General features: G+C 37.5%; 3 protein-coding genes across 5 annotated transcripts in view; 1 reads left to right on the top strand and 2 right to left on the bottom strand.

Annotated features, from left to right (window-relative positions):
* The window catches only part of RPAP2 (RNA polymerase II associated protein 2), a 34,556-nt gene extending 32,790 nt beyond the window's left edge, over nucleotides 1-1,766 (bottom strand). The window contains exons 1-2 of the mRNA XM_059854125.1: nucleotides 1,760-1,766; nucleotides 658-849 (exon numbers count right to left, since the gene is read on the bottom strand). Of these exons, the coding sequence (XP_059710108.1) occupies nucleotides 658-849; nucleotides 1,760-1,766 (199 nt within the window). The remainder of the gene's footprint in view (nucleotides 1-657; nucleotides 850-1,759) is intronic.
* GLMN (glomulin, FKBP associated protein) lies at nucleotides 734-22,111 on the top strand. 3 transcript variants are annotated; one of them, XM_059854242.1, is made up of 20 exons: nucleotides 734-814; nucleotides 997-1,105; nucleotides 2,339-2,462; nucleotides 2,926-3,051; nucleotides 4,449-4,568; nucleotides 5,597-5,705; nucleotides 6,878-7,124; nucleotides 7,594-7,693; nucleotides 8,689-8,876; nucleotides 9,355-9,408; nucleotides 10,199-10,229; nucleotides 10,598-10,687; nucleotides 11,224-11,265; nucleotides 11,343-11,416; nucleotides 11,723-11,807; nucleotides 12,591-12,697; nucleotides 13,799-13,862; nucleotides 15,895-16,018; nucleotides 17,388-17,470; nucleotides 17,605-22,111. In XM_059854242.1, exons 3-20 carry the CDS (start codon nucleotides 2,397-2,399, stop codon nucleotides 17,710-17,712), a joined length of 1,818 nt encoding a protein of 605 aa, XP_059710225.1. In that variant the 5' UTR covers nucleotides 734-814; nucleotides 997-1,105; nucleotides 2,339-2,396; the 3' UTR covers nucleotides 17,713-22,111. The 3 variants fall into 3 exon arrangements, with proteins under 3 accessions (XP_059710225.1, XP_059710222.1, XP_059710223.1); XM_059854239.1 differs by having other exon boundaries at nucleotides 12,588-12,697; XM_059854240.1 differs by having other exon boundaries at nucleotides 997-1,133; nucleotides 12,588-12,697.
* On the bottom strand, nucleotides 18,127-26,302 carry C9H1orf146 (chromosome 9 C1orf146 homolog). Its single transcript, XM_059854251.1, has 5 exons — nucleotides 26,065-26,302; nucleotides 23,735-23,828; nucleotides 22,502-22,670; nucleotides 19,339-19,417; nucleotides 18,127-18,875 (listed from the first exon to the last, which is right to left on the bottom strand). Exons 1-5 carry the CDS (start codon nucleotides 26,131-26,133, stop codon nucleotides 18,756-18,758), a joined length of 531 nt encoding a protein of 176 aa, XP_059710234.1. The 5' UTR covers nucleotides 26,134-26,302; the 3' UTR covers nucleotides 18,127-18,755.
* Between the last annotated feature and the right edge of the window lie 470 nt (nucleotides 26,303-26,772).

Here is a 26,772-nt window from a genome sequence, read left to right as displayed (position 1 = left end):
AGGCCCAACTCGTCTCATACCCTTATTCACCATGTTCTGTATACACAAAAAGGGAAAAAATTCTGACAATAGTTTTGTGCCCGCCACACCCCCTGTGTCTCTCTACCCAGCTGGTAAAGCCCAGTTTTCCCCACTGCCGTCCCCACAGCTGCCCCACCGCAGGGCTTTGCTCCGGGCCATGTCCAACGCCGGCACCCTGACACAGAGCCGCTACTGCTGCCTCGGAGCCGCCCAGGACGGCGCCGTGACCCAGCTCCCGACACGGCTGTCCCGGGCAGCTGCTCCCGCACGACAAGGGCAACAGCAGGGGAGATACGGCGCTGTTACCCTGGAAGAACGCAGCCCCAAGGCAGGGCTCAGCGTTCGGACCGCTCAGCCGCAAGACCGCCGTCACAGCCCGTCCCTGCTGCTCAGAGCGGGCCGGCCCCTCACGGCCTGAGGGAACGAAGGGTCTCGACCTCGCCACGTCCGGCCCACCCCTCATCACGGCCCCGCACCCGGCCCGGCAGAGGCCCACAGAGCCGACCACGGCCGGGCCGCCGCTCCCCTCGGCATGGCACGTTGGGCGAGTCCGCCGCTGTGCCGGTCTGGGGGCACAGGGAGAGCCCAAAGCGCCAGGCGGGGGAGCGAGGGCTGGCGCGCGATCCTGGCGCCCACCTGCGCGCCGCCGGCGGGGCTTGCCCGTCCCGGCCGCCATCATCGCTATCACCGCCGCTCCGCCCGCCGACCTCTCACCCGGGGCGGAGCCACTGCCGCGGCGGGGCCGGGAGAGGCGGCAGCTCGGCGCTGAGGGGATCCTCTGGAAGGGACTGAGGTGAGGTGGTGCGGTGCCGTGCCGTGCCCTTGTGGCTTTTCATTCAGCCGTGTGTTTACAGGCTGAGGCTGGCAGCCTTTTCGTCCCAGCCTGGGTGTTGCACCGCCCAGAGAAGGGGCCGGGGTATCTGTTTATTAGGAGGGAGTTTGGTGAGTATTAATAGAACGTTTCACATGTTTCAGATGCTGTCCACTTGCCGCTGAAACCTTCTAAAAGATTCAGCTGGAAACCGGATTAAGTATTAAGGCCAGAGACCATCTGCGAGCTCAGCCAGTAAATCCCTGCAACACGGTGGGTGCTTGGGGCGCGTTTCAAGGCTGTAAGTACATTGTGAAGTTACTGAGGGCTGAAAATGCAACAGTTCTGGCGTTCGAAAGCATGTTAAATTATTTTGGTGGGATTAGTAACATTCTGTAAAATGAAAAGCTTAAATAGTACAACGTGTGGTAAGAAAGTATGTGGTAATGATCTGGGTAAAATGACAGGCTAGAAAGGATAGGTTTCAGTGACATACAGATGTCAAAATGGGCCGTGAAGAATAGAAAGTGAGTTGTTTATTCTTTGAATAAAGAAGGTCACACACAGATGCTTTTAAGCTTTTGTGAGTTGTCCCTTTTGTGAGAATCTAGACAGGTTCTTTATCTGTGAATTGTCTCATGTAGGTGCGTTGGTGTTTGGCCAGCTTCAACCGAGCACATTCAGTAAAATGTAAGGAGAAAGGCTGTGGACATTGCATGGAGATGCTTGTGTTTTGATGCATAGTTATCTAATTGACCAGGTGTAGGGGTAATTGATAGTCATAGTGATCATATAACCAGGTTGAGGCCCATGGCATTACTTAAAACCATAAAGACTATGACTGCTGCTATGATATATCACACAGGATAACCAGGCTTGATTGCATTTGTAATTCATGGTCCTGGCTACATAAAACTTGGTACATACTTGACATTACTCAAGTGTATAACCTTGTTGTTTTTAGCAAGAAAGTTTTAAATTTTAATACCTAGAGGTAAAAGGCCACTGAACTAGTCCAACCTAGACACTAGAAAAGAATAAATGAAATTGAATATGTAATCTTGACTGGACTGTTGATATAAACTGGCATGGTGTTTGGATCAGTGCCTTCACATCGCAGATATCGGGTTAGTGTGTTCCACTCAGGGCTGAGCAGACGGTCCTCTGGTCAGAAGGTTCACAGAAAATGTAGTGTGTCATGGGTATGCACACTTGGTGTGCAGTGAGCCCAGACTTGCTCTGTGTTAGCTGCAGTTTTGTCACTGAAACATTCACACTTCTTAAGATGACCCAGATAGTACTTGAAAAATTGTTTCCCTGTACATAGAATGCAGGTTGTTTCCTGTCTGTAATTCTGTCTCCTGCAAATATGGGGAGTAGAAAAATATAACATATAAGTTGTAAAAATAAATTTTCCCTTATTTTCTAATTATGTAGTCTTAATATTTGTCTAGGTTGTTCTTATTCCTCCATTAACTTTTTTTTAATAATGTGATTATTTTTCAGGCTCTGTTTTAAGTTCGTGTGATATAATACTGCCCTCTTTAATTTATAATAAATTTTCATGCCAGAAGAACACAGTCAAACTGTAATGGCAGTTGATGAACTTCAAGCCATAATACAAAGATGTGTAAGTAGTTTTCTTTTCTTAGAAGTAACAAGTGTCAGTAGTGTGAGTTTCTTTTCATATATTAGAATTAAACCCAAAATGACCTCAAAAGACAAGTCAGTTGTTAGTAGAACTCTTCATGGGGCAGCTAAGTTCAGCCTCTATGTTTCATTGACTTCTCTGTGGTGCTTATCCCAATGCTTGATTATTTCTGCTTCTTGGAGAAGGAAGTGTTCTTGTACCTAGGAACAAAAGCTGGTAGTTGTAGAAAACACATCTTCCAAACAGAATGCTGTAGTCTAGACTTAGTGCTGTTGAAATACTGCCTTGTCTTCTGTAGTAACTTGGTAGCTTTTTTAATGTGTGAAAAATGTATAAAAGTTACAATGATATTACATTAAATTTTGAAATGAAAGCATGGATTTTCTTACTTTTTAATTGACTTTGATAAGTATGGAGTTAAACATTCATATTTTCATTCTAGCAAATTCTGGAAGAAGCTGATTTCAAAGGAGAAGATTTTAATCTGTTTCAGGTAGCAGGTCAGAAGTGTTTGGAAGATGGATATGCAGCTCAGTTATTAGAAGTAATTCAAAATGAGAAAAACAAGGTGAGTTTAAGTTTGCACTACATCTTAGTGTTTATTAACATCATTAAATATAAAACTGCTTATTAAGAGGGAAAAGCTACTTTCTCCGTGGAGCAAGGCTGTACATAGGAATAGCTAATAAGTTGCTTTGTGTTAAGTGCACATTATTCTGCATTTAGGTAGCTCACAGAAACCCAAGTCATGGTAATCTTAACAAAACCATTGATAACTCTTCTGTGAGTGGAGCAAAGAGAAAAGGAAGCAGAAAAGCGTAATGAGGAGAAAGCGACAGTGTCCCGCTTCAACAGGACAGGGATTTCAGGTGGTGTACTGGGTGCAGCTGGTCTGGAGTTGGCTTTCTTCATGGCAGCCTGCATTCTGCTGTGTTTATCTGTGACCAAAAAGGTGCTGATAATACACCAGTGTTTCAGCTACTGCTGATCAGTGCTTGTGCAGCATCAAGGCCTTCTCCCTTTCTCACTCTGCTCCCAATAAGCAGGGAATTTGGGAGGAGGCACAGCTGGGACAGCAGACCCAAAGCAGTGAGATACTCCATACCATACAACATTGTGCTCAGCAGTGAAGAGATGTGGATGGGGACCCATTCCAAAGTAGCTGTTGTTTGGAGGCTGGCTAGGCACTGGTCTCCTTGTGGGAGTTGATCTGCATCATTCCCCATCACGCCCTGCTGTCTTTGCTCTTTCACTTATTACATTGAACTTATCTTCAGAGTTCTTCTGTTTTGCTCTTTTGACTTTTGCCCCTATCCCACTGAGGGACAAGAGCAAGCAAGCAGCTGAGGAGTGCTTAATTGCTGTTGGGGGTCAGCCTGCCAGAAATGGATATAATAATATTGGCCAACCGTAGGAGCCAACTAGGCTGATACTAATTTGAATTGCTAATGTCTGTGGGCATTCAGGATGCTGAGACAATATACCAAATTGAAGAGATAAATAGGAAGTTCAGAAAGAAAGTGAAGGGTAGAATATTTTAGCTGTGTTACACGGAGTTCATAATCTGTTACAGGGTGTTCACAATCTGGTTTTGAATTTTGTGAGTTTGAAGTAACAACTGAAAGTCTCAAGGCCCTCATGAATAATTTGCCAAGTGTTCTTTCAGCACAACTCCTTTGCTCAGTCCCATTTTAAATGTATTGTCATGGACTTTTAGAAGTATATATTGACATGTCAATAATTAGACAAAAATGATACAAAATACGCAGCTGTGTTTATAGGTATGGGGAGAAGATACAATGTGTGTCAAGTTATGGTATCAGTTGCTAAATATTCAGTGACAGTGACAGTAATAGTTGCAACCAGGACATTGATCTTTTGTTGCTTTTGGTCTTTATGTACACAGTCTGTCTGGGTTTAGAAGACATCCAGTTTTGGCTTATTCTCTGAATATCTGGTTTTTAGGTTATCATCAAGAATATGGGTTGGAATCTCATTTCTCCTCTTGTTAGATGTATTTTTATGTATAAACAAGAAGACGATAAGCGAGAACACTGCCTGATGATACTAGATCAGTTGGCACAGGTATGGTTTTGAAATATATGATTCTGATACAACAATGTTAGGGAAGTTCTGCACAAAAAGAGGTGCTAGATCATTCATCCTTGAAGCTAGTACACCAAAGGCCAGTTACACAAACATGTTTACACAATTTGATTCTGACAATATTTGCATAATATTGTCATTTGCTACATCACTGCTTGGGTAAGGTGCTCTTAGTTTAACGTTCCCTTGCCTCAGTTTAAAGGTACAGAGAATTCTAAATTCATGGTGCATGTTCAGTGGGTAGGGCTCTTTGTTTGGAAGTGGTAGGCTCAGTATCAGGTGTGGTTTTCACATGAAAATGAGCCAAGTTGATCTAAAGGACACAATCTTACCGGAGTTAGCTAGCTTGAGTAAAACTTACAGTATGTTGCTAAATATGTTTTCTAGTATCTAATTCAAGGTCTCTCTGTTCATGTTCTCTCTTTAGTTGTTTCAAAACCGTTCTGCAAGACCTTGCCATTTTCCACTTATCTCTGTCTGAATAGTATTTATTGTTCTCTATTCTATGATTCACTTGGAAAAGTCTTTTCCTTAAATCATTCACCCTTCCTCAGTATGAGAATCATTACCTGATGATTCTGATGGAGTAGGAGCAGAAAATGTTATAACCTGTAAAAGATTCATTCTCTTTCATTTATGCACTCCAAAAACAACTTGCAAACTTACAGCTTGAGTTAAATTCACACTCAAATTCTACTTCTCTCTCTGCTTCTGAGAATTGCTTTGCAAAGGTACTATGAGGTTTTTACAGCCCATTAAAATCAGGTTTAGTGCCAATTTTTACTATTATATGTTTTCAGCTCATATGAAAGTGTACACACAGGTATGCCCTACAGTGGATGTTAATTGTAGGCATGTACTTACTGTTTCATATTTATTTTCTTAAATCTTATTTTGGATGTTCAGATCTTCTCTCTTGACATTCAGGAACTTCTGTATTGCATGTGATTTATTTTTTTGAGTATGACCATGGTTCTTCAAAAATATGCATTGTTCCTCTCTTACAGCTCTGCAATCCAAAGGAACTTTTTTTGGGTTTACTTGAGCAGATTGAGCAGACCTCTGGAGAGCAAGTGTGTCAAACTGTCATGTTATTGCTTCAGCCTTTGCAGACAGGTGGGATTCAGTTTATCATGTGATTTCTGAATTAAATTATTTTCTCATTTATTTATCAATTTAGTTTAGCCTTTGCTGGAATGGTTTCAGAATAAATCCATCATGACAAGCTTTACAGTCTATTATATTCTGCAAAATAACACAAGGCATAAATTTTCATACTTATATTGGTCTGTTAGAAAAACATTTTAGATGCAACTAACAGCATCAGTTGAAAAAGCAATATTCAGCTATTTTTCATTATTTACAAGAATGTGGTCCTGTGGCAGTTATATTTAGAGGTGTAAAGCACTCCTACTGTTGTTGCAGAAATAGGGAATCATGGGGATTTGTGAAATTCTTCATTACTTGACTTTTAAAACATGCAATTCTGTTTTTTATAGTATAAAACTGTAGTTTTGATTGAAGCATGTTGAAATACTTTATTGGTGAGGGGGGAGTGTAATTCTGGATTACGTATGAAAATTTAAAATGTTGGGTTTGGCCACTCTCTAAGTAGGTAACAAGCAGTAGTTTCTGTTTTCTTATATGAGATGAAATGAAGTGTTGTGTATCAAGCTGAAGACTGATTGTAGCAATCTCCAGGATATATTATTGTATTATGTTAGAATTTAACAAGAGAAATGTGTGATTTTTTGGATAGCCAATCTGCATTTAGTCTGCACTGAGTCCATGAGAGGCTCTCTAATGCTGCTTCCTCAGTCTGGGAGAGTGTCTGTTATTTTTGCCATGGAGTAAAAACCAGAGTCAGTTCTCAGCAGAAAAACTGCGCTGTTGTCTCTGGTTTTGCCAAGCACAAAAGGAGTCAAGTAATAAATGCATTTTCTGGGTCAAATATGTATTATTTCACTTAGCCCAGTTCTAGAAAACATTTTTTTGGTCCTCATCCTGGTGCTGTGGAGAAAGGAAGAACATTGAAGTGTGTGACAGATTTAATATCTGTTATTTCCAAATACATGGCTATGATAACTACAGTATATTAAACTAGGTGATGATGTTAAGTCTTGCTGGATTTGCTCATGTGATTTCAGGTGTCAGTCCCTCTCCTTCCCTGAAAACAAAATGTTTTCTTTCCTAGTCACGTTTTTCTTCATGTTTTTCCTCTACTAAATAAGTAATAACTTAATGTCTCAAAATGTTCTCTCTTTTCCCCTTTATTTTCTTTTCCCCAGTGCTTTTGAAACTTCAGAACAAGAAGGCCTACTCCGTGGGTTTGTCATTGGCCATGATTATGAATCAGCTCACTCCCTTACCTGTGCCTTATACAAAACAACAAATACAAGAAGATAAACTTGGTCTCTGCCAATGCTGTAATGCAGTGGTGGACTTTGCTAAACCTTTTGTGAATGAAGTTGTTAAAAATATGGAAAAGTCATCAGAATACAATGACATGGAGCTGAAAGAAGAACTAATAAAATTGTGAGCATTTTATGTCTGTGCTATATATTCCTGTAACTTAACAAAATTAATAGTAGGCATTTATTATATAGGTAGCAAATAAATCTTCTTTTAGTGTTTTATAATGCTGCCATCATATATCTAACAAGTGTGGTATTTTGACAACGAACCCCTAAATAGATGTTATATGTTCATGCTTTCTGTTTAGTAGAGGGAAATGGTAAAATGGAAATTAGTTGTTGCATTGTGAAGTTGAGTTGGTATTCCTCTGTTCCTCAAAATTCCAACAGTGAGAATAATCACAGTCTGGAGGTGAAGTCTAAGTAATGCTTCTGCAGGAGATGTTGGGTTTTTATTTTTATTCTCCTTGGAATACCTTGAATAGCAGCAGCTGATATGAATATAGGCATTATTCTTGGTCATCAATGACACTATCATAGTCTGTATTTATGACTGTACTGGTGATTTATTCCACCCCTTTATTTTTCAGCTGTATGCAAAGCCTGAAATACCCATTATTGGCAGCTCAGCTTGAACAACTGGAGGGCATTGAAGACCATCCTTTTCGGCATTTTGCAACTGAAATTACAGTGAGTGCAGTGGAAATGAATTACAGTGTGTGCAGAACCAGTGGTGTAGTTCAAAACTGCCTGTCATTTGTTCTAGTGCTCATTTTGATTTCTGTATTGGTTACTGGGGTGACTTAATGGGCTGTGTATGGCATATCCTGTCTTTCCTGCTGGGCACAGTCTGAAACCATGTTTTTAACATTAATGATGAATTACCTTTTCTTCTCTTTCTCAATAAACTTCTGTTTATGGCTTTAGGTAGTGAGAGCTGAAGCTAAGGTCAGTAAGTCGTGCTTAGACTGTATGACATCTTACATAATCCAAATTTTCCAAAATGTGCCACCCTGGATGTTGGGTTTGGACAACTCCAGAACAGTGAGCTGACCTTGATCTCCCCATTTCTCTGTAATATGTTCAAGAGGAGTTACTATGTCCTCAGCCACATGAAGGGTGTGAGGGGGTAACCCCTGTAGTATTTCTGATTTACAAATGTCAGGGCTTCCTTGAGTTGTGCATCATGAGAAAGAAAGGCCATACAAAGCAAATCTAACATAAAACCAGGGCTTGTCTTTAGCAGCTAAATGTTGTGTTCTATGTTGATTAGTGAGAAAAAACCAAAATACTGAGTATTCTGAGATCTGAAAAACACAGAGATTTTGGAACATTATGTTTTCATGAATCTATTGTTACTCATAGCACTGGGGATAAGAGTGCTGAACTAGGAGTTTGCAGATGGTCTTCATTCTCTCTTTTGCTAGCTTCTGTGTGCTTGACTTTGCTATCTTAGTAACATTTTCCAACACTAGTTATTTTTCTTCCAGGATTTTTTGTGTGTGTTTGTGCATATATCGTAAATCCCACATATTTATATATTACAAACATAACATTTATATTAATTTATATGCATGCTGTACAAGAGAATGTATGTAAATACAGTTAGAGCTTTAAAACTTAATTGGCATACAGTTGTTTTAAAGGCAACTATAGGAAATCTTTATTTATTATTTATTTTTTAGGACATTTTGTGGAATATAGGAGAATTGATACCTTTAGTGTTTGTACATCATAAAGGCAAAAGTCCACACTGGGAGAATCAGGAGTTTGCAGACATAGAGCGAAAGAATTCTGCTGATTCTTTGGCATGTCTGTCATATCTGATGTTTGTTCAGCACTTTGGTGTTGAATGCTTTCCAGTGGTTTTTAGGTAAGAACTATTCTTTCTTGCTTATTGTAAGTCTGTACTTTGAAGATTCTTTCTGAGTGAAAGAGAACTTTATTTGTGAATAGTTATGAATGAAAACTGTATTTCAGTAGCATTAATTTTATGTCAACATTTATGCATTTATATTTTATGTAACTTATGTTACATAAAGAATATACTCCTGCAGATTAGTCTGGTGTAGTTTAATTTTAGATGAGCTGTCCTTTAAAGGAAACTACTATGATTAGTCATGTGCTGAAAATTAATATGTATTAATTGTTCATTTACGTATCTATAGACAGTTTCCCCATAAGAGTTCTTAACAGTGATTTGACTTACAATTTTTTGTCTATTTAAAAATCAATAATTTTAGAAAGAGTTTTAAATTTTTTAAAAGAGTACTAATCCTGTCAAATATATTAATTATGTGCAAATGTATATGGCTTATACAGTTTAATGTAGCTGGATTCTTCTCTTCTAGTCCTTCATACCTTCTGCTGTGCAATATGACACATATTGAAGTGCTGCTGAAAAGGTAGGGTTTGCAGGTCTAGATAGTGAGTGTGATCTTTTACAGTAACTCATAAAAAATTTGAAATATTGATTCAGTTCAGAGGAGGTTTATAAACTTGAGCATTAAAATGGCAAGTTTCACTACAACATGTTTTTTCATACTAAGAAGCAGAAGTTGTCTAAACGTTTATGTATTGTTTTCATCTTGTATTGTGATACCATTTTTAAAAACTTTATTCTAAAAATGTAAAATTAGTAGTTTAAACACATGAAGAATAGAGTGTATGCTTACTTGCCCTTCTATAACAATTACTACTAAAGGCAACTGTTATGAAAATATTTATTTGAATGTATTCTGACATGATACGCAAAACGATTAAAGGTCAGGCTTTCTAAAGGAAGCCAAACTTTACTATATATTGTAATTATTTCACCCTCCATAAGCAGCAGTGTTACCAAATAGCTTCTAGCACTGCTGTGGAAGGCAAGTTTCCTATTCTGACTGCTTACCATTTCATTTTCTTTGGTAATCAATGTCTCAGTACCTGTGGGAGATGACACTGCTTTTGAGCATGTATAAATACTAAGGGGGAAAAAGTCATTTTTGACTGTGAAGAGATGAGTCTAATGTTTAATTTCTCATCAGCCAGTTTATTCTAAAAATCTTTGGGAAGAGTAACTAAGATTCTATATCTAAAAAATGGAATGAAAATTGTTGAGGGGCAAGTTCTTGTTGACCTCTGTTCTGCTATTTCTTCTGAAATATCAACGGTCTTTTTAATTCACAACTTAAATCTGATTTTTTTTTCTAGAACAGAAGAATCTGTATTATCTAAAGGACTTGTAAGTTGTTTTTTTAAAATAAATTCTTGATGTTAGAATGTTTTATTTTTTCAGTTTAAGGAATGGTAAAGCTTTTGTTTCTCCTTCTAATAGAGGTATAACTGATAGTTCAGATAATAGTTCTGGAAGTATTTTGAGGCTTAATTAGGTATTCTTCCCCCTAAAAAATACCTGTATTTATTGAACTTCACAGTTCTGTATAAATGTTTGAGTTACAGCTATCACTTATAATTGCAGCTGTTTGGAACTTGCAATATCTGAACGAGTATTTATGAGTGAAGGCTGCTTTAGCCATGAAATGTTAAGCTGATAATGTCCTGTATATGTGCATACTGTTGACATCTTTCTTTTCTTTTCTGCACCTGCAGGATCTGTTTGAGAGCTGTTTATTGAGAATGGAAGATAACAGCCTTCTGCATCACTATTTAGAACTCAGAGACTTTATTAATGTGCCTCAGGTAATAAGAAGCAGTGTACAGGAGTCTTCAAAGTTTGATTAGAAATCATACCTAGCTGTCCTCTAGGTGTTTGAGAAGGACTGGACCTTTATACAGGTGTGCTGTTCAGCTGAAACCTTCAGTGTCTTGCTACATAGAATTGTCTTTTCTACCTGCTGCAGCATGAAGTTCCAGTGACAATTAAAATACACCCAGTGTATGTGCAGGTCACTGAAGCAGGTGGGCACAGATCTTAGCTGAAAGGTGATGCTTGCTCCTTTTTGTCTCCTCCTTGCCAGCCTGCTGCTTGGCTACATTCCTACCTGGAACCAGCAGCACAAAAATACTGTTCTTGCAGATCAGCCCTGGGATTTTGAGCACTGAAGCAAGCATGAATTTCTCTGATGAGAATCTTCTATTCCCTGGACATTCCCAAGTGTGCTGTGGGTTTTTTGTTTGGGTTGTTTTTTTAAAGTCTTGAGTAGATTTTAGTCAGTGTGATGTAACGTAATCATCTGTATGTAATTATAAATTGTATTTCCTTTCTCTGACTGCAGGATTTGGTGAAAATTATGACCCTTTGTCCCATGGAGCATATGGTATGTTAAGTGTTGGATTCTGAATGCTGAGTTAATTTTTTTAGAATTCATCTGATAAACATCTTTGTTTTCTTTAGAGAAAGAAGAGTTTAAATATTTTGCAGTTGTTCATAGACAAGTTTGATACGGAGGGAAAATACACATTATTCAGGTAAGCATCCAAGGTAGTTTGTGTTATATCAACCCTAGTGCAGCTTAATTGCATCAATACATTGATATCTGAGAGAATTTCCATCTGATAAGCCACATTAATTTTACTATGTTAATGTTTTGATAAATAATGAATTTCAATTGCTTCATATAAAATTAGCTGTCTTATGTAAGCCAATGTTTAAAGGTTACATAGTGATACTGTTCTTCTATGGTAAAACTCCCATTTAGTGACTGTTACTTAAGTTTTGAGCTAACTCTATGGGCAGCTTTAAAGAGATAATATCTTTGTTTTGTTTGTTTGAAGGTGTTTACTGAAGACAAGCAACCATGCTGGTGTGGAAGGATACATTATTAAAAATATAAAAGATCAGATTCACTTAGCATTAATGGTGAGGCTGTTACCAATAAAAACCAAGATGTCTTCTCAAAATTCTGTCAGTATGATATTGAGAAAATGTCTACAGCTTAAACTTCTAGTGGTACATTAAAAAAAATGCACTTTGAAAAGACACATAAGATTAGAAATTCTTATTAAAAACATTACTTTGGCTTTTTCTGTCTATGCACATTTAGATTATAATTTTACAGTTGTATTTTTAATTGCAGTATCTTATTATGTTTTTCTAAGAAGTTACTACCTTTTCTGTGCTTGAAAATACATTTCTCTCCTAAAGTGAAACTGCTCAGTATATTGTTTTATCCCCACAGTTCCTCATTTTTGAAATATAATTCAAATATTAGATAATTCAGATAGAATAATTAATTTTTTCTTTGCTTTTATGATGACAGTCAGCATTTTATTATGAATGCTTTGCAAATGATAAATCCATCAGGAAGGGCTGGGCTAGATCAAAGCCATTTTAATCTCATATTTTATAGTAATTATACCAGAAAGTTGGGAAAATTAATAAAAACTATATGATTAACTTTTTACTGTGCAGTTTCAGAATTCTCTTACTATGTTTTTTCCATTTCTTTCCTGGCTGACAAAAAAATTTAAAATTATGAAGAGGCTGTTTTGTGTACTTTACTCACAGGTCAATATTAGAAAACATTTCTTAGAGGGTTTGATTTTTTTTTTTAACATTTCTGTTTTATGCAAGTTATTGTTACAATATTTAAGACCTAAATTTTGCACTCAGCTGAACTTTTTGTATTTTTTTTTTCAGAAGGAGTATGACAACATTTGGTTTACAGGACATCACCTGATCTCCCTTCTAGATTTAGTACTTTCACTGCCAGAAGGTGCTGAGACTGATCTTCTGCAAAACTCAGACAGGTGAGTTGTAATCACAGTTACAAGCTTTTCTTCTTTCTTCATTATTAAAAAAGACTTTACCTTACTACAGTGATGTATGCTGTCATGTAATCAATGAGGTGACAACATCAATGTATTTTAAGGTTTTGGAACTAGAAATGGAAATAGTCGCTTATTTTAACCAGCATAGAAGAATGTCACAATGCCATTACATTAATTTTTAACAATAAAAAAGGATGTCCTTCATTCCCCAGGGATATAAGACTTCAGATGTGAAATGACATAACTAATGGATAAAGCATTATTTCCTCAGGAATGTATGGTATGCTCTCTGCAGAAGCAGTTGCAGGAGTAGAAGCAATGTGGTGCGGTGTCTAATATGATCCAGGGGAACAATAATTAGATGCAACCTATGGTGCAAGGCATCTTTGAGGCAGTTTCACAGATGGCTACTGGGAATCCAGTATCTCATGAGGAGGATTACAGATCCACCTGAACAGTAGATAATTGCATTAAAAAAAAAAACAAAACTGAAATGTGTCTGAAAAATCTTGTGTATATAGGGTAGGTCTTCCTGTATGATAAGTACTATGATGATACTTGGGCTTGTAAATCAGTGGGGAGATAATGTCCAGATGGACATATACCTGCTTAAAAAGCCCAGAAGTATGATGGCTAACTGTACTTTTTATCTGGGAAAAAACAAATTAATAATCTCTGCTCAAAAGTATGGTAAAACAAAAACAAAAAAAAAATTTTAAAAAGCACACTCAAAAGTAAAAATTCAGTAAAGTAATAAAGAAAATTATCACACTAGTTTCAAATCAACTTTGGATCACCAGTGATACGTATTGTAAATTCTGTGACAAGGTTCTGTCTCTTGAGAGGATTCTTTCCCTAAAAATCCCCAGCCCTCTGCAATCTGATGGCAGTTTCAGTTTTATTTGCAGTGTGAATTGTTGTATGGACATCACTACACACAGTGCTCTAGGTGGAGCTGTACTGCTCAAAAGATGGGTGGTTGCTTTTTGTACAGACGGATACTCCATACTAGCATGTCTGGCTAATGAACAATTAAAATTACATCCTAGTAATACGTATCTGTATGTTTGTGATTCACAGGATTATGGCATCACTGAATCTGCTGAGATACTTAGTCATTAAGGATTGTGAAAGTGACAATCAAGTATGTACTATTTGATTTGAAAATGATTGATTAGCTGAGAGGTGGATTCACATGAACACTCTTATCCTTGATTCACAAAACGTGGGTTTTGCATTTTTCTTTGCAATGGTTAGTTCCCCAGAAGTGATGCTTTTATTAAGACATTAGGAAATATGTGATATGGTCCTGTGTTTTGATGAAATTGTTTGCATATATACTGTTCCTATAAACAAACTAATCCTTGTACTCTGCCTGTTGAACTGCGATCTGTCTCCATAACAATAGAGTATGTCACCACAAAATCACATACCCAACAAGTATTCCCACATGAAAAAGTTGTTATTTTTGCTTATTTATTTGCTGGTATCCCTCAAACCACCAACTGGATATCTTTATAGCAATAATTGCACAATAATATAATTTACTGTTTTCTAAAATACCGAAAAAAAATCTGATTTACCCTTAGACTAATTTGAGATCTAGGAATAAATTTTGTAAGTACCCAATAATGTTACTAATCTAATTAGAATAACAGTGAAATAACTAGTACTGATTGCTGAAACTGTATTGAAAATTAAAAGCAAAAATAGCTTTCAGTGGGTGCATTTCTAATTTACTATTTATGTAACTAGTTAATATTGGTAGACTGTATCTGTTTGTCATATTTAAGGGGTGATTACTATTTAAGTACTCATAGTGGTCTCCTCAGTTACATGTAAATACATAGCTTTGTAAGAAAAGTAAGAATTCCTCTTTTATTATTAATAAAAAACTACACGTAGTAGCACTCAGCTGCTCTAATAGTGCTGTCTAGTACCTGGCAAAAAGAATATCCATACAGTTTGAGGAGAAAATAGCATCACATCTTCTGAAGATTTTCCCTTAAATTTAGCCTCTGTCAGTTCTTCTTGACTTCTTCCTTGTCTCTCTTCATACAGTGCAAGTGAGGCAGAAAGAAAATGCCTCCTTCCACGTCAGTTCAGATATTTTGATTGCTGTGTAGCAAGCATTTTCATTAATCAAGTTTAAAAATAAGTATTTCTCTAGAAAGTTTCTTTTTAAAGCCACATTTTGCAAGTAATTACTGTTCTTATTTGAACTGTTAACTGTGTCATCTAGTATTAAAATTTGGTGAATTTTCCACTGTCGTTAGTGGATTCACTGTATTTAAAATTGAAAATTCCTTTTGTCCTTATTCTGCCCTTTGAGGATACTGCCTGAAGAAAGGAGTTGCATAAATGGCTCCTATCTACAAAACAGCCTTTGTGTCTTTGGATTTGTTTCATTCTACAGCAGTTTGTAGCAAACCCAAGCTTATTTTCCTCCCTGTAACCCTGAACAGCCTTGGTTTTGAGCATCTTTCCCTTGCACTCCCTGCTTCCTGAATGCCATTATTGTAAACTCCTTTCTGCCCATGTCAAACTAGGGAGAATTTTGTTGCCACTGTGGCAACTGTGCTGAAAGATGGGAGAGTAGCATATCCAGTAACATTCCTACAGTGCTTTTAAAGTGCAATATAGACAATTGGGAAGCACGATATTTATCACAACTTTCATTTGGCATTGCAATACAGTGTTAATTCAGGAATGTTAATTTAAATATTTGTTCTGTTTTACTGTTGAATTATCTGAGAGGAGCCTACAACTGCCATTTACTTGCTGTAGAGATCCTAGCCTGAGAAAGGGCCTAGAACCTCCCCTCCAACACATCCAGATTCTTTCAGCTTTGCTTACAAGAACAAGCTGAAAATGTGAATTTCCATTGCTGTAGTTACCACCCTACACACTAAGTCCTCCATACCTCTCCACCTTTTTCTTTTTTACTGCTTCATCAGCCAACCAACAAAAAATGTAGGGGAGAGGAAGAGGAGCTGAAATACCCATCACCATGCTGTTCATGCTTCAATGCATGAGTCTGAATTATTTTTTTCTCTTTTCCCCCCAGCACAGAAGTATATGTTATAAAGACTAGTCAAAAAACTTGTGCTCAAAATCTTGGTATTGCAATGCTTCATCGAAACTGTTTTGTAACCTTCTCTGTTCTGTTTGACTAGACTGGTGTATGGACCACACTTGGCAAGATAGAGCAGAACTTCTTAAAACCACTGCGTGTAGGACTCAATATGTCAAAAGCACATTATGAAGCAGAAATTAAAAATAAGAAAGAAAACAGAAAAGGTTGGTTTTTGTTGGTTTTTTGTTCTTAGCGTTGTTCATGTCTAGAAACTTTGGTAATCCTTTGGAAATGAGGAACTGGTGAATGCTGCATAGATAAAGTTTTATTTAACTGTTGCCACTATTCCAAATTTCAAATAATAATTCAGTAGTTGCTGTATTAAAAATGTTCATAATTGATTAGAAAAATCTGAACTTACCTGTCATCACATTTGTAAATCTTATGGAGACCTGACAGAACTGTGATATGAAGACCTTCAGAACTTGTTCTGCATTTATACTTTTGATTTTAATGTTACAAAGTAGAAACTAAGTTTCTCTGAATACATAACCCTTAGGTTTCAAAACAGGTGTGGGAGGGTTAACAAGAGAAAAAATAAGTCATAGTGCTCTCTAAAGCCTGAAGCATTACATTCATATTTTAAAATACATCTTTTTTTTTTTAATCTGACACACAGAATCAGATTCTGCTCTGGGTTAAGCAGACACATTGCACGGGGCACAAGAGCTCTAGCTGCTTTAGGCAGTCTCTCTGGATGTCAGATGCTCTGTTCCTTGTGGTCTCCAGTATAATTAAGATAGCCCAAGGAATTTGTGTCTGCTACTAAAAATGTCAATGCAGCTTTTTGCCCCTAGTCTTATCCTCTTCCGTTGCAAACTATATACATAGTTTCTTTTTTCTCAAGACAACCTGTGGATATCTCTCTAAAGGGAATCCTTCAAAATTAATCAGGAAGCTTTTTCTTAAGTCCCTCTTAGTTTTCTAGCCTTTGACAAAGTATAAAGAAATTTGAGTTTGGCAGAGAATATCTAAATTGTAACAGTAAATGGTTTAACTTTCTTCCCTTGTGTTTAATCTTTGTAAGCATTACATTGAATATGTGCTCTGAATGTAAGAGGTTTTCCCCTTATTTTTTCAGTCCTGTCCTTGTAGTTTAGCCTGCTGCAAGTAATCTGTCTGAAACAGAGAAGCCTGCAGCCTTTTCTTAATAAAACAAGTATTTAATGTCTGGATTCATTAAGTCAAGCTAAAGAACCTCCTACTATCTCCCTGGATGTGGAAATACTAAAAATGTATCAAAACTGGGCCACATAACATTTTATTTTCCCTTTTGAAGAGCCTCTGAGCTCTATAAAATGAGTTCTAGTTGCAGATCTTCCCTGTTTAGTAATGTAGGCATGTGTGTTATACAAAGTATAAAGATATCATCCAACTCCAGCTGTCTTCCTCTTAAGGTTCAGCACCCTCTGTCATGTATTCTGTCAACCCCTAGATTTCTGTTCTTAACAATTACTGTCATGAAATGTTGATATTTTAAATATTCTTTTAATCCTAAAGGTCATGTTGGTTTCTTCATGTTTTCTTCTACAGAGGCACACAGTTCTAACACAGTTTGCTCTGTAACTGTTAGTGGGGAAAAGATGCCTGCCATGACTACTGGAATGCAGCTTCAAGTGAGTTTGCACTTCCCTTCAGTCACTCAGAAGTACTGACTTTTTTTTTTTTTCAATGTGGAGACAAAAGTAAATATAAAATGGGTAAAAAAAAAATCTAATAAAAATAACACTCATCTTTCTTGTCATTTCAGGTTTTACACTCAGCTCTCTTCACATTTGACTTAATAGAAAGTGTTCTAGCTCGAGTAGAAGAACTCATTGAAGTGAAAAGAAAAGCTGTAATGGATGAGAATAGTTAAGGCAGCTGAAGTGTTTGAATTAACATACTTCTGACAAGATCATTTTGACTATGAGACTTCAGTTGCAAGGGAGGCTACAGCCCTGTAAAGAAGAGCAGTTTAGAATGGCCTCCAGAAGAACTGCAAATGCCGCTGCTCATAAGTCTCATTGCTGTTCTCTTTTATTTTCTTTTGCTCTTGTTGCATGTGATTTGCAGATATGGTCTGTTTACTTCTCTTCAGAATGTGATGCTTTTTCTTAAGTTTAGAAACTAAAAAAAAAACCAGGTGTGTTCTTCTCTGTGTCAAGAAGGTATGGTTAGGCATTTATTTTTTTTAGTTTTCAGAATTTGTTGGGTAATAGTTGCTGACTGGTGTTGTGAATTACAAAGATTTTTATCAAGTGATTGAAGAACCATTCATTAAAAAGCCCTGTTTAAGCAAAAGATATTTTTATTAGCACATTTTAATGTTGACAAACAAGCTTCTCTATTTGCAGACAGGACTGTAAGGTACAGATAGCTAACACTATAGAATATACTATCTATAGATAGTAAAAATACTGTGGCAAAGGAAACCAGATTTGAAGAAAAACACATCAACTTTGAGCCAAATAACATGTTAGAACTTAGTAACATAACAGATAACACTTATGTTTAAAAAACAGTGTAAGGTTGCATGCATACAGCTGCTGTTTTTAAGGATACCTGTATTTTTGAATTGTTTTGATCATCCTTATCTTTAATTATACAGCTTTCCTTATAACATAGTAAATTTTTGGGGGAATTTTATTAATAAACAGATTAGCCCCTAAGGTCAGAACCAAGTTAAAAATAAGGATGACTTTCCTATTGTGCAGCTAAACCACTTTTTTTTCCCTCTCTAAAAAGTACATTTGGTATCAAGTATGCTATTTTTCATTGTATAGCTATTTAATATGAATTTTCATGCCAAATGCATATGTTGTATGTAGTCTTTTGAAAAGTAACTATATTTTTAAGAACTTTCTATATTTTGTTTAAAATGTAGCCACTCTATTTATGAATAAAAAAACAAATATTAAGTTAATTATGGTGCGATTGGTACTCCTGAAGCATCTTCCAAACTGGACTTTTTTCTATTATCTGGGCTTTTGTCATTTCTATTTTGCAGCGAGTATCGTCTGCTTGTGGCTTGGAAGTTACCTTAGAGAAAAGAAAAATAATATGAATAGAACACGGTGACTTTTAAGTAATAAAATAGTCAACATTTTATTTTTCCAGTAGTAGAAATGCAAAATTACTTAGCAGTGAAATTTGAATTGTGTGTTCTCAAGTAGGTGTTCGGGAATGCTGTACTCAGAGGTGATAGTATTTCAACAGGAGTTAACAGTAAGTGAAGACATCCTAACTTAACAATGGCAATAGGACCCAAACAAGCTCTCAGATATCTAATTTTTTTTCTTATATGCTATTAAGAGCTATTAAGTTACCTTTAAAAGTAGTTTAAAGACTCAATGCATCAGAGCACCAGTCCTACCTTAGTGTATTAATGGATTGTGGTCAGTATAACCTAAAAAGTTCCATTAAGGAAAACCAAGTATTTTATAGTTCTTGGCTTTTCCTGAGTAATACACTAATATTTTTAAGTGTATGCAACTGGACTTACCTTAGCCATAGTTAACATTAATTTAACAGTTTCAGCAGGATTATGAACTGGTATTACACGTAAATTGCTGCCCAGGAATCTGCACATCAAAATAAATAATGTTACTTTTGGAATATGTCTTTAATTTGTTATGCCATAAAACTCAAATGGCATTCCCACATGAAGTAAACAGCTTTTTACTGTGCAGTTTTACTTACAGGGAAGGCTGCTTTTATTCTGAAAGGCAAGTGCAGCATTCATGCTGTTTGCAAAGCCATCTGTCCCATTTCTGTACTACTTATTTAGGTGGGATTTGGAAGGGCTCATTTCTTTATCTAGGTCTCTTCAACAATCAATCAGCACTTCTTAAGCATGTGTACATTCACAGAGATCTAAACCCTCTTCTGTGATATTGCCGAAGACTCTCCTCAGTGGCAGTAAAAAATATTTGGGTTGTTTATATGGCTGTGGAAGAGCACAGCAAAGTATCTAAAAACACTGCTAAATATACTTCAGAATTTGAACTAAATCTTTGTAGTGTACTATAAATAAAACAACTTGTATTCCAGATACAAATAATATAATGGGATAATTCCACTACTTTCATGTAAAGACTTGGTTACTCAATACTTTAACCTAAAATGAATTCTTTCCATAAATAGTGTTATTAATATGCATTCATACTTGAGAAGGGGATCTGAAGATTTAAAATAGTAGCATTAGTTGTTATTCAGTGAGATTATGGAGGAGAGACATCAAAGCTTAGGCAAGCACAGAGCCTCTCCCTAAGAATTGCACCTAAAGTGTGTCGTAAACATTACCTTTGCTGCTGTTTTCTGTTGTAGAGCTAAAACAGGAGAGGGACTTCACAACAAAGAATGAGGAATTTTAAATAACCAAAATGAATTTAAATAATGCAGATGAAGTGCCCAGCTGCTCAGTTGCACAGTCCCCTGTGACCTCCCCTTGTGCCCGCCACCTGTTCTTCCCTGCAATCTGTCTGATGACTTGGAGTCATTCACATTAAGACCTCCTGCTGGTAAGGTATCTCATCTGAACTTGTCTGCCCTTGCTTCTAATTAGCAAAAATAAATGTTTCAGGCACTGTCCTTCTCTAAGCATAGGCACTCAGTTCCCTGGTGAGTTTTGCTAAAATGCGATGTAGGAACTAGGGTTGGATTTACATTTTGAGATTAGGGAAATAAATTGATGCAATTTTGCTCATACTAGAATGGGCTAAACAAAGCATGAATGAACAAAGTGCAGCAAAGAAACAATTACATGTACTTACCTAGATCCATGAAAATCTATTTCTATAAATAGCTTTGCTTCCAATAACAGCAGGTCTAAATTTAGTGTTGTATGGACAGAATACTGATCATTTGAACATGTCTTGCCTTTCCTCCAAGGTATTTAAACTTACCACACAGATGTGCTAAGGTTTTTTGTGGAATGCTCATTTAAGCTGTGATGATAAACACTACTTTTCTCCCACTTCCCCCTTGCTATACACAACTCTACATAAAGTGTTCATGTTGTTAACAAGAATCCTGTCGTTTTCTTGTTAATATTAATAAAAAAGAATCCTTCCCCAACTGCAGCAAAACCTTAGATAAGCAGAAAGAAGCAGTAATAGAAGACAACCTGACAATACTAAGGGGCTTTGTTTTTTAACAAATCCAACAGGTGGCTTGTAGTTTCAAAGAACATGTCACAAGTTTCAACCCCACCAGGAGAAGCTCAGTCAGTGATTTACAAACAGTAGCAGAACTTCAAGCTGCCAGGAAATAAAAAGAGCACATGCATTTAAATATATACAGATAGATAGATAAATAGATATATGTAATTTTCCTTTGTCAACATCAATTTGATATTGCTTGCAATGAAAAAAAAAAAAAAATTTTCATAAAATTATTGACTTGCCAAATGGAATACAGTTCCAAAACATCACATTTTAGTCATCAGCATGTGCACAAAACCCATTGTTCATAACCACAAAGTAGATTGAAAATTAGCATTGCCATCACCTGAATAATATGGTCTTGCTGAATGGTGGCTGAACTTTTAAAACCTCTCATGAAAATTTACAACATTTTCACCAAGAGGTAATAGATTTCTTACATTTCATCTCATACACTCTTTATTCATCAGCATTTGGCAGTATGCCCAGGATTTAATGGAACTGGTGCTAGTTACTTAAGGAGGTAAAGATCAAAGACTTCATTAGAATAGTCACTTCTTTGAGGCCAAGAGTGACAATCAGCTGCAGTTAGGGTTACTGTCCCTATAAGAAAATAGTTCTGACTACAAGCATGGAGCATAATCTGATCATTTTTGTCAGCTGGTATGTACTAAAATATGCAAGTTTTCAGACTTCATTAGAAATCAGAGATAAAAGTTTTAAACAAATCAGTTATAATATGGTTTAATACTTTTGGTGTAAAATAACATTGATTATTTAATTGTTCTAGCACAGTGTAACACACGCTGCTCCAAGTAAACATTTTAAAAACTGGTAAAAAATCTGCACTTTACAATATAGGCTTTTCTCATGACATAAACTTGCCTGCTCTGTTTTGAAAATGACCATAAAATATGGTTATAGAGCTAAGAAAATTGTCAAATTTTCCAATTAGAAAAAAAAATTAAAATAGTTATACTACTAGCCCTAAAATGATTGAAAAGAATCTTATTTGCTGTGTTTTGAGGAACATCGTCTTTTGTTACCTGTGATATGTCAGATTGAGTCACTTGGTATTCTTTTTATTTGCTATTAATAAACAAATGCTTTAAATACTTTTTTACAGTCCATTAGTAAAATAAATTTATATATTAATGAAATAATTTACAAAGGGTAAGGTTGGAAAGAACCATAGTGTGTCAATTCCAACCTCCCTGCTCAAGCAGGGTCATCCCAGAGCACACTGCACAGGATTGCATCCAGATGGTTCTGGAATATCTCCAGTGAAAGAGACTCTACAGCTGCTGTAGGCAATCTGTTGCAGTGCTCAGTCACCCTCACAGTGAAGAAGTTCTTCCTGGTGATCAGGTGAAATTTCCTGTGCATCAGTTTCTGTCCATTATCTCTTGTCCTATTTATTCCTAAAATAATATTTCTGAATCCAAGACTGCTATTTCATTTCTTCTTAGCAATATAAAGTTCAGTTTGATGTTGAAATCATACCTTCTCTGAATCCTGAACATGGCACTCCATTCTTCTGGTCCATGAAGAGCAGCTGACAAAACCAAAAAGCTGTTCCGATGGATGTTTATGAACTTCTGAATTCTTTTGGAAAACTCTTCTTCCCCTGTCCTGAGCAAGTCTTGAGTGTCTGACAGAATAAATGCAATGCCTATTGAGGAAACTGCTGTAAGTGTACAGGTCATGGCAGTAACGGGATTAAGTTCTCACCACAAACTGGAAAGCACAATTCTTAAAGCAACCATTAGTTCGAAACACAGTGGAACAGAACATGAATGAATTTCCACATCTCTGACAGGGAGATTTGGTCCATGATTACCAGCAGTTTTAAGATAAAACTACAAATATCTCGGGTTATTTTTCTACCATAACATCAAAAAACCACCAGCTATTCCATCTACTCAAAGTAGACACATCTGAATGCCATTGAGAGCACATGCTTCAAGAACAAGCAACTGTTTGCTTAATGAAATGAATTTGGGGCAAATGCAAAAGCTGACTGAAAAGCTCAGGAAGTCCTGTTTCTAAATGAAAGAAACAGTTGTAAAATCTTAAAAGTTAGCTAAACTGTCTACCATGAAAAATGAACTTACATCTCTTGTTCTGAAAGGGAAAGTTAAGGCTGAAGTTTAGGAGGGTTAACACCTGAGTATGCTAGTCCTTAGAGTTCAGGAAAATGGAAGTATCTTATCTACATGTCTAGAACATCTTCTGTTCTAAAAAAGGAAAAATTGCTGTTTCATGTTTACAGTTTCAGTGATTTCCTAATCAAATCCACTCAAATAATCCTCTTCTTGCCTCCTCTGCTACTACTAGCTGTGCAAATTCAACTTGGAGGTTGAAAGCCAATGGCTCTTATATTTAGAGCCATGTATACTAAAGATCTTGATGGCAGCTTGCATGCTTGTGGCATTTAGCATGTTTGCTCAGTTATAACACAAATTTACTGAACAGTTCAGCTGATAATAAATCATGTAGCTGTTCTATAACGTGTCCAAAAAAAAAAAAATTACAATGAAAGTGGTTAATCTCCAACATTATATGTTTCATCCTCTGATTTACATACGATCATAGCCCAACTCCTTCCACTACTGCATGACATCCCAACAAGGTAGATTTTATTCAGTTTAGTGTAGCCCACAGCTAAATGACTGCCCTGACCCCATACTTCTTTGGATTTTATGATTTAAAAGCATGAACTTTAAAGTAGAGTACCAGAAAGAGGAAAAATCACAGATCCAGTTTCCACTGATTCTGAAAATCGAACTCGGTGGTGTTGTCTCTGCAGAACTGTAGAAATTTCATGATCCTAAATAAATTTTAAAAGGTTATTTTAAAAGTCTTCAGCCAATAACTTAGAAATATTCTTAAAGCATCAGCTGGACCACTATAGATAGATCTTTGGCACTGTTGTTCAAAAAGTATTTCTTATTCCACTAAAAATTTAAAAAAGTACTAAAAAGTTAAACATGATCAGTTTTGAAGTATTTGATTGGAAGTTACAAACACTGAATAATAATTATATATGTGTATGTTCAGTTTGTCTTAGGAAACTCTTGCATTATGCATAAAGAAGTTTTTTTTTTTACAGTCTGTTTTGGTAAGATGTGCAAAGAGAGGATTTGCAGAAGTGAGGATCATACAGTAGCGTGTTTCTGTGACTCTGGTTAATTAGGCTGCATTATTTTCACAGATGTCAGCATCTCAGCTGGAAAATCATTCAGAAATTTTGTATGGGACATGATTTGCTTTAAAGCTTTTTGACAGAAAGCAATCCACCCAGGAAAAGTAGAACATTGCACTATGCAGCATAATCATCTACAGAATGGAATGTGTTTGGATGTATTTTTCAGCCTGCAAAAAGCATTTCTGCAGTATGCTCCACAGAAGCTGCACGAACACACATATATTAAAGGATAAATCACTGAGACTTTTTAGCTAATAACATGTTCTTTAACCTACTCATTCAAAACACAGCCAGCCTGCTTACACAGGGAAGTGCCATGATTTAGTGGAAGAGTACAACAGAAAATGTGGATTGCAAGTGAACCTTGAAGGAGACATTAACCAGAAATGTCACGCTTTCAATTGTCTGGAAAGGGTACACTCACTGCAACTGCTTGGAAGGTTTAGCTACATTTTGCAAAAAAAAAATCTCAGCTTCAAAGCCACTGCTGAATTATTTAATGTACAAATATAAATAAAATCTATATGAAAATGATAGCTCATAACCAAAAGTGATACAGGAAAGCTATAGGTACAGTTTGTGGTAACTGGGAGTGGGACTGGCCGAGCCTCATCCCTAATGAGTACACAGCTGTGAGGAGCAGGTGAGCAGCACTGACAGCAACGAGCCATGGAGTGCCCAGGGGCACTGACCAACCACCAAAGGGAGCAGAGGGCACACAGGTGCAATGCATCAGCATGAGGGGTATAAAAGGCTGGGACAAAGAACAAGAAGGGCAGAGGCTTGCATCCTTCTGAGGTAATGTTACTCTGTATGGGCTGATACATGAAGCCTTCTGCTGTGGTAAGGTGTTGCTCTGTTTGGGTGAATCATTAAAGCTTTCTGAAATGGTATGGTGATGCTCTGTGTATTGTGGCTGTAACAAAAAGCCATTTTGGATTTTATTCAGTTCCTTACATTGCTTTGCTTATGAGGAGGCCTTACTAAAAGCAGTAGTTTTGAGCTGAGCTGGGGGTAGGAGTGAGCTATGCTGGTATAGCTGATGAAATCACTGCCATCCATTACCTCCCACTATGTTATGGCACAAACATGCACAGTTTCCAGGCTCTAAACTGCAAAATGAGCAGGCAAGTAAGTATAGGCTTTAAAGTGAGGTGATTGAGGAATTACTTCAATATGGTTCACCCATTTGCACAGTGGAGATGGGGTGATAACCTTGTCAGCCAAGCTAGCATAAGACATCCTTGCTTGAGAATCAAAGCTCTCTTGCCTCTAAATTCTCACCAGCTGGCATGAAATTGGCCTCAGCTGCAGGAGCTAATTACCAGCTCCTTGACATACCCTTTCGCTTTACTTGGGAACAGAGTCAAGGTTTCTGATGTTAACAGATAAAAACTATATATTAATAGCTGTAAGACTCAGTATTTTAAACTGAATTATGTACTTACAGGGTAATTGTCTACCCCCATTTGATACTGCATAGGAAAATTTAAAATATTTAGGGAGAAATTCAGAAAAAATTCAGCAACATTTCTGATGGAATTATTTATAGAGCAAACTGAAAGAGGCACCAGTGCAGTGCAAAAACGATGAGTCAGGAGAATATCCTAAAGCAGTGTAACTCAGAATAGCAGGTGGCAAGAATACTAAACAGATATGGAAGCAGCTAGGAGAAAATACAGTTGCACACAAAAATAACCAGTATTCTAATAGAAGCAGCCTTAGACTAATACCTGGTTTATCCTGAAAAAACTGTATTCATTGCCATTGAATAAAATATTTCCATATACATAATATAGGAAATTCTTTCAGCCTTTCCTAGTGAGTCAGATGCTGGCCTTCACAAGGGCTATCCTACCTGCAGAGCTGTGCTCATAATGACCGTCGTTATCCACCTTGTCTGCTCCTGCCCGCAACTTTCTGTCATTTTTTTCAGTGGTTTAATAGCTCTGCAGTGAGGTGTCTCTTCTGAAAAGTTTGGGAAAAGAGAGACGACAAATATTTCCCCCCAGTTAACGAGGTGAGATGTTTGAAGCACAGGGACACATTAAAGAGCTCATTAAAAACCAGCGGAGCGCCGGCAGCAGCGAGAGGAGGCCGGGAGGTTCCCCTCAGCCTTTGGGCCAGCTGGTCCCCATGCCAGCCGGGGACTACACCGCCACGAACCCGGCCTGGGACGGCGCCTGCGGAGTGGGGCAAAGCAAAGCGGGGGCCGGGCGGTGGGGAGGCAGCGGGGCCCGCCCTCAGCCTCACCCTCAGGCGTCGGCCTCAGCCCTCACGCCTCAGGAGGAGCCCTCACACAGCCTCAGCCCCCCCCTCAGGAGGAGCCCTCAGCCCCACCCTCAGGAGCCCTCACACAGCCCGCCCCCCCCCTCAGGAGGAGCCCTCACACAGCCTCAGCCCTCACACCTCAGGCCTCAGGAGGAGCCCTCACACAGCCTCAGCCCTCACACCTCAGGAGGAGCCCTCAGGAGCAGCTCTGCGGCTCGAGGGAATGCTCGTAATGGGCAGCCAGTTCTGCCGCTGTTTGTGGGTAAGAACAGGCCAAGTTATTTTCTATAGAAGT

The sequence above is a fragment of the Haemorhous mexicanus genome, chromosome 9 (assembly GCF_027477595.1).
Source record: "Haemorhous mexicanus isolate bHaeMex1 chromosome 9, bHaeMex1.pri, whole genome shotgun sequence".
Classification (NCBI taxonomy): domain Eukaryota; kingdom Metazoa; phylum Chordata; class Aves; order Passeriformes; family Fringillidae; genus Haemorhous; species Haemorhous mexicanus.
This window is presented reverse-complemented; position numbering and strand designations above follow the sequence as displayed.

Excerpts from the sequence above, each read along its gene's own strand:
- GLMN (XM_059854239.1), top strand. The coding sequence starts at position 2,397 with ATGCCAGAAGAACACAGTCAAACTGTAATGGCAGTTGATGAACTTCAA. Across the intron at positions 11,266-11,342 it reads TTTGTCCCATGGAGCATATG|AGAAAGAAGAGTTTAAATAT; the intron begins GTATGTTAAGTG and ends TGTTTTCTTTAG. Across the intron at positions 16,019-17,387 it reads TAAGAAAGAAAACAGAAAAG|AGGCACACAGTTCTAACACA; the intron begins GTTGGTTTTTGT and ends TTTCTTCTACAG.
- C9H1orf146 (XM_059854251.1), bottom strand. The coding sequence starts at position 26,133 with ATGACAGAAAGTTGCGGGCAGGAGCAGACAAGGTGGATAACGACGGTC. Across the intron at positions 23,829-26,064 it reads TTATGAGCACAGCTCTGCAG|GATCATGAAATTTCTACAGT; the intron begins GTAGGATAGCCC and ends AAATTTATTTAG. Across the intron at positions 18,876-19,338 it reads TAATGTTAACTATGGCTAAG|GTAACTTCCAAGCCACAAGC; the intron begins GTAAGTCCAGTT and ends CTTTTCTCTAAG.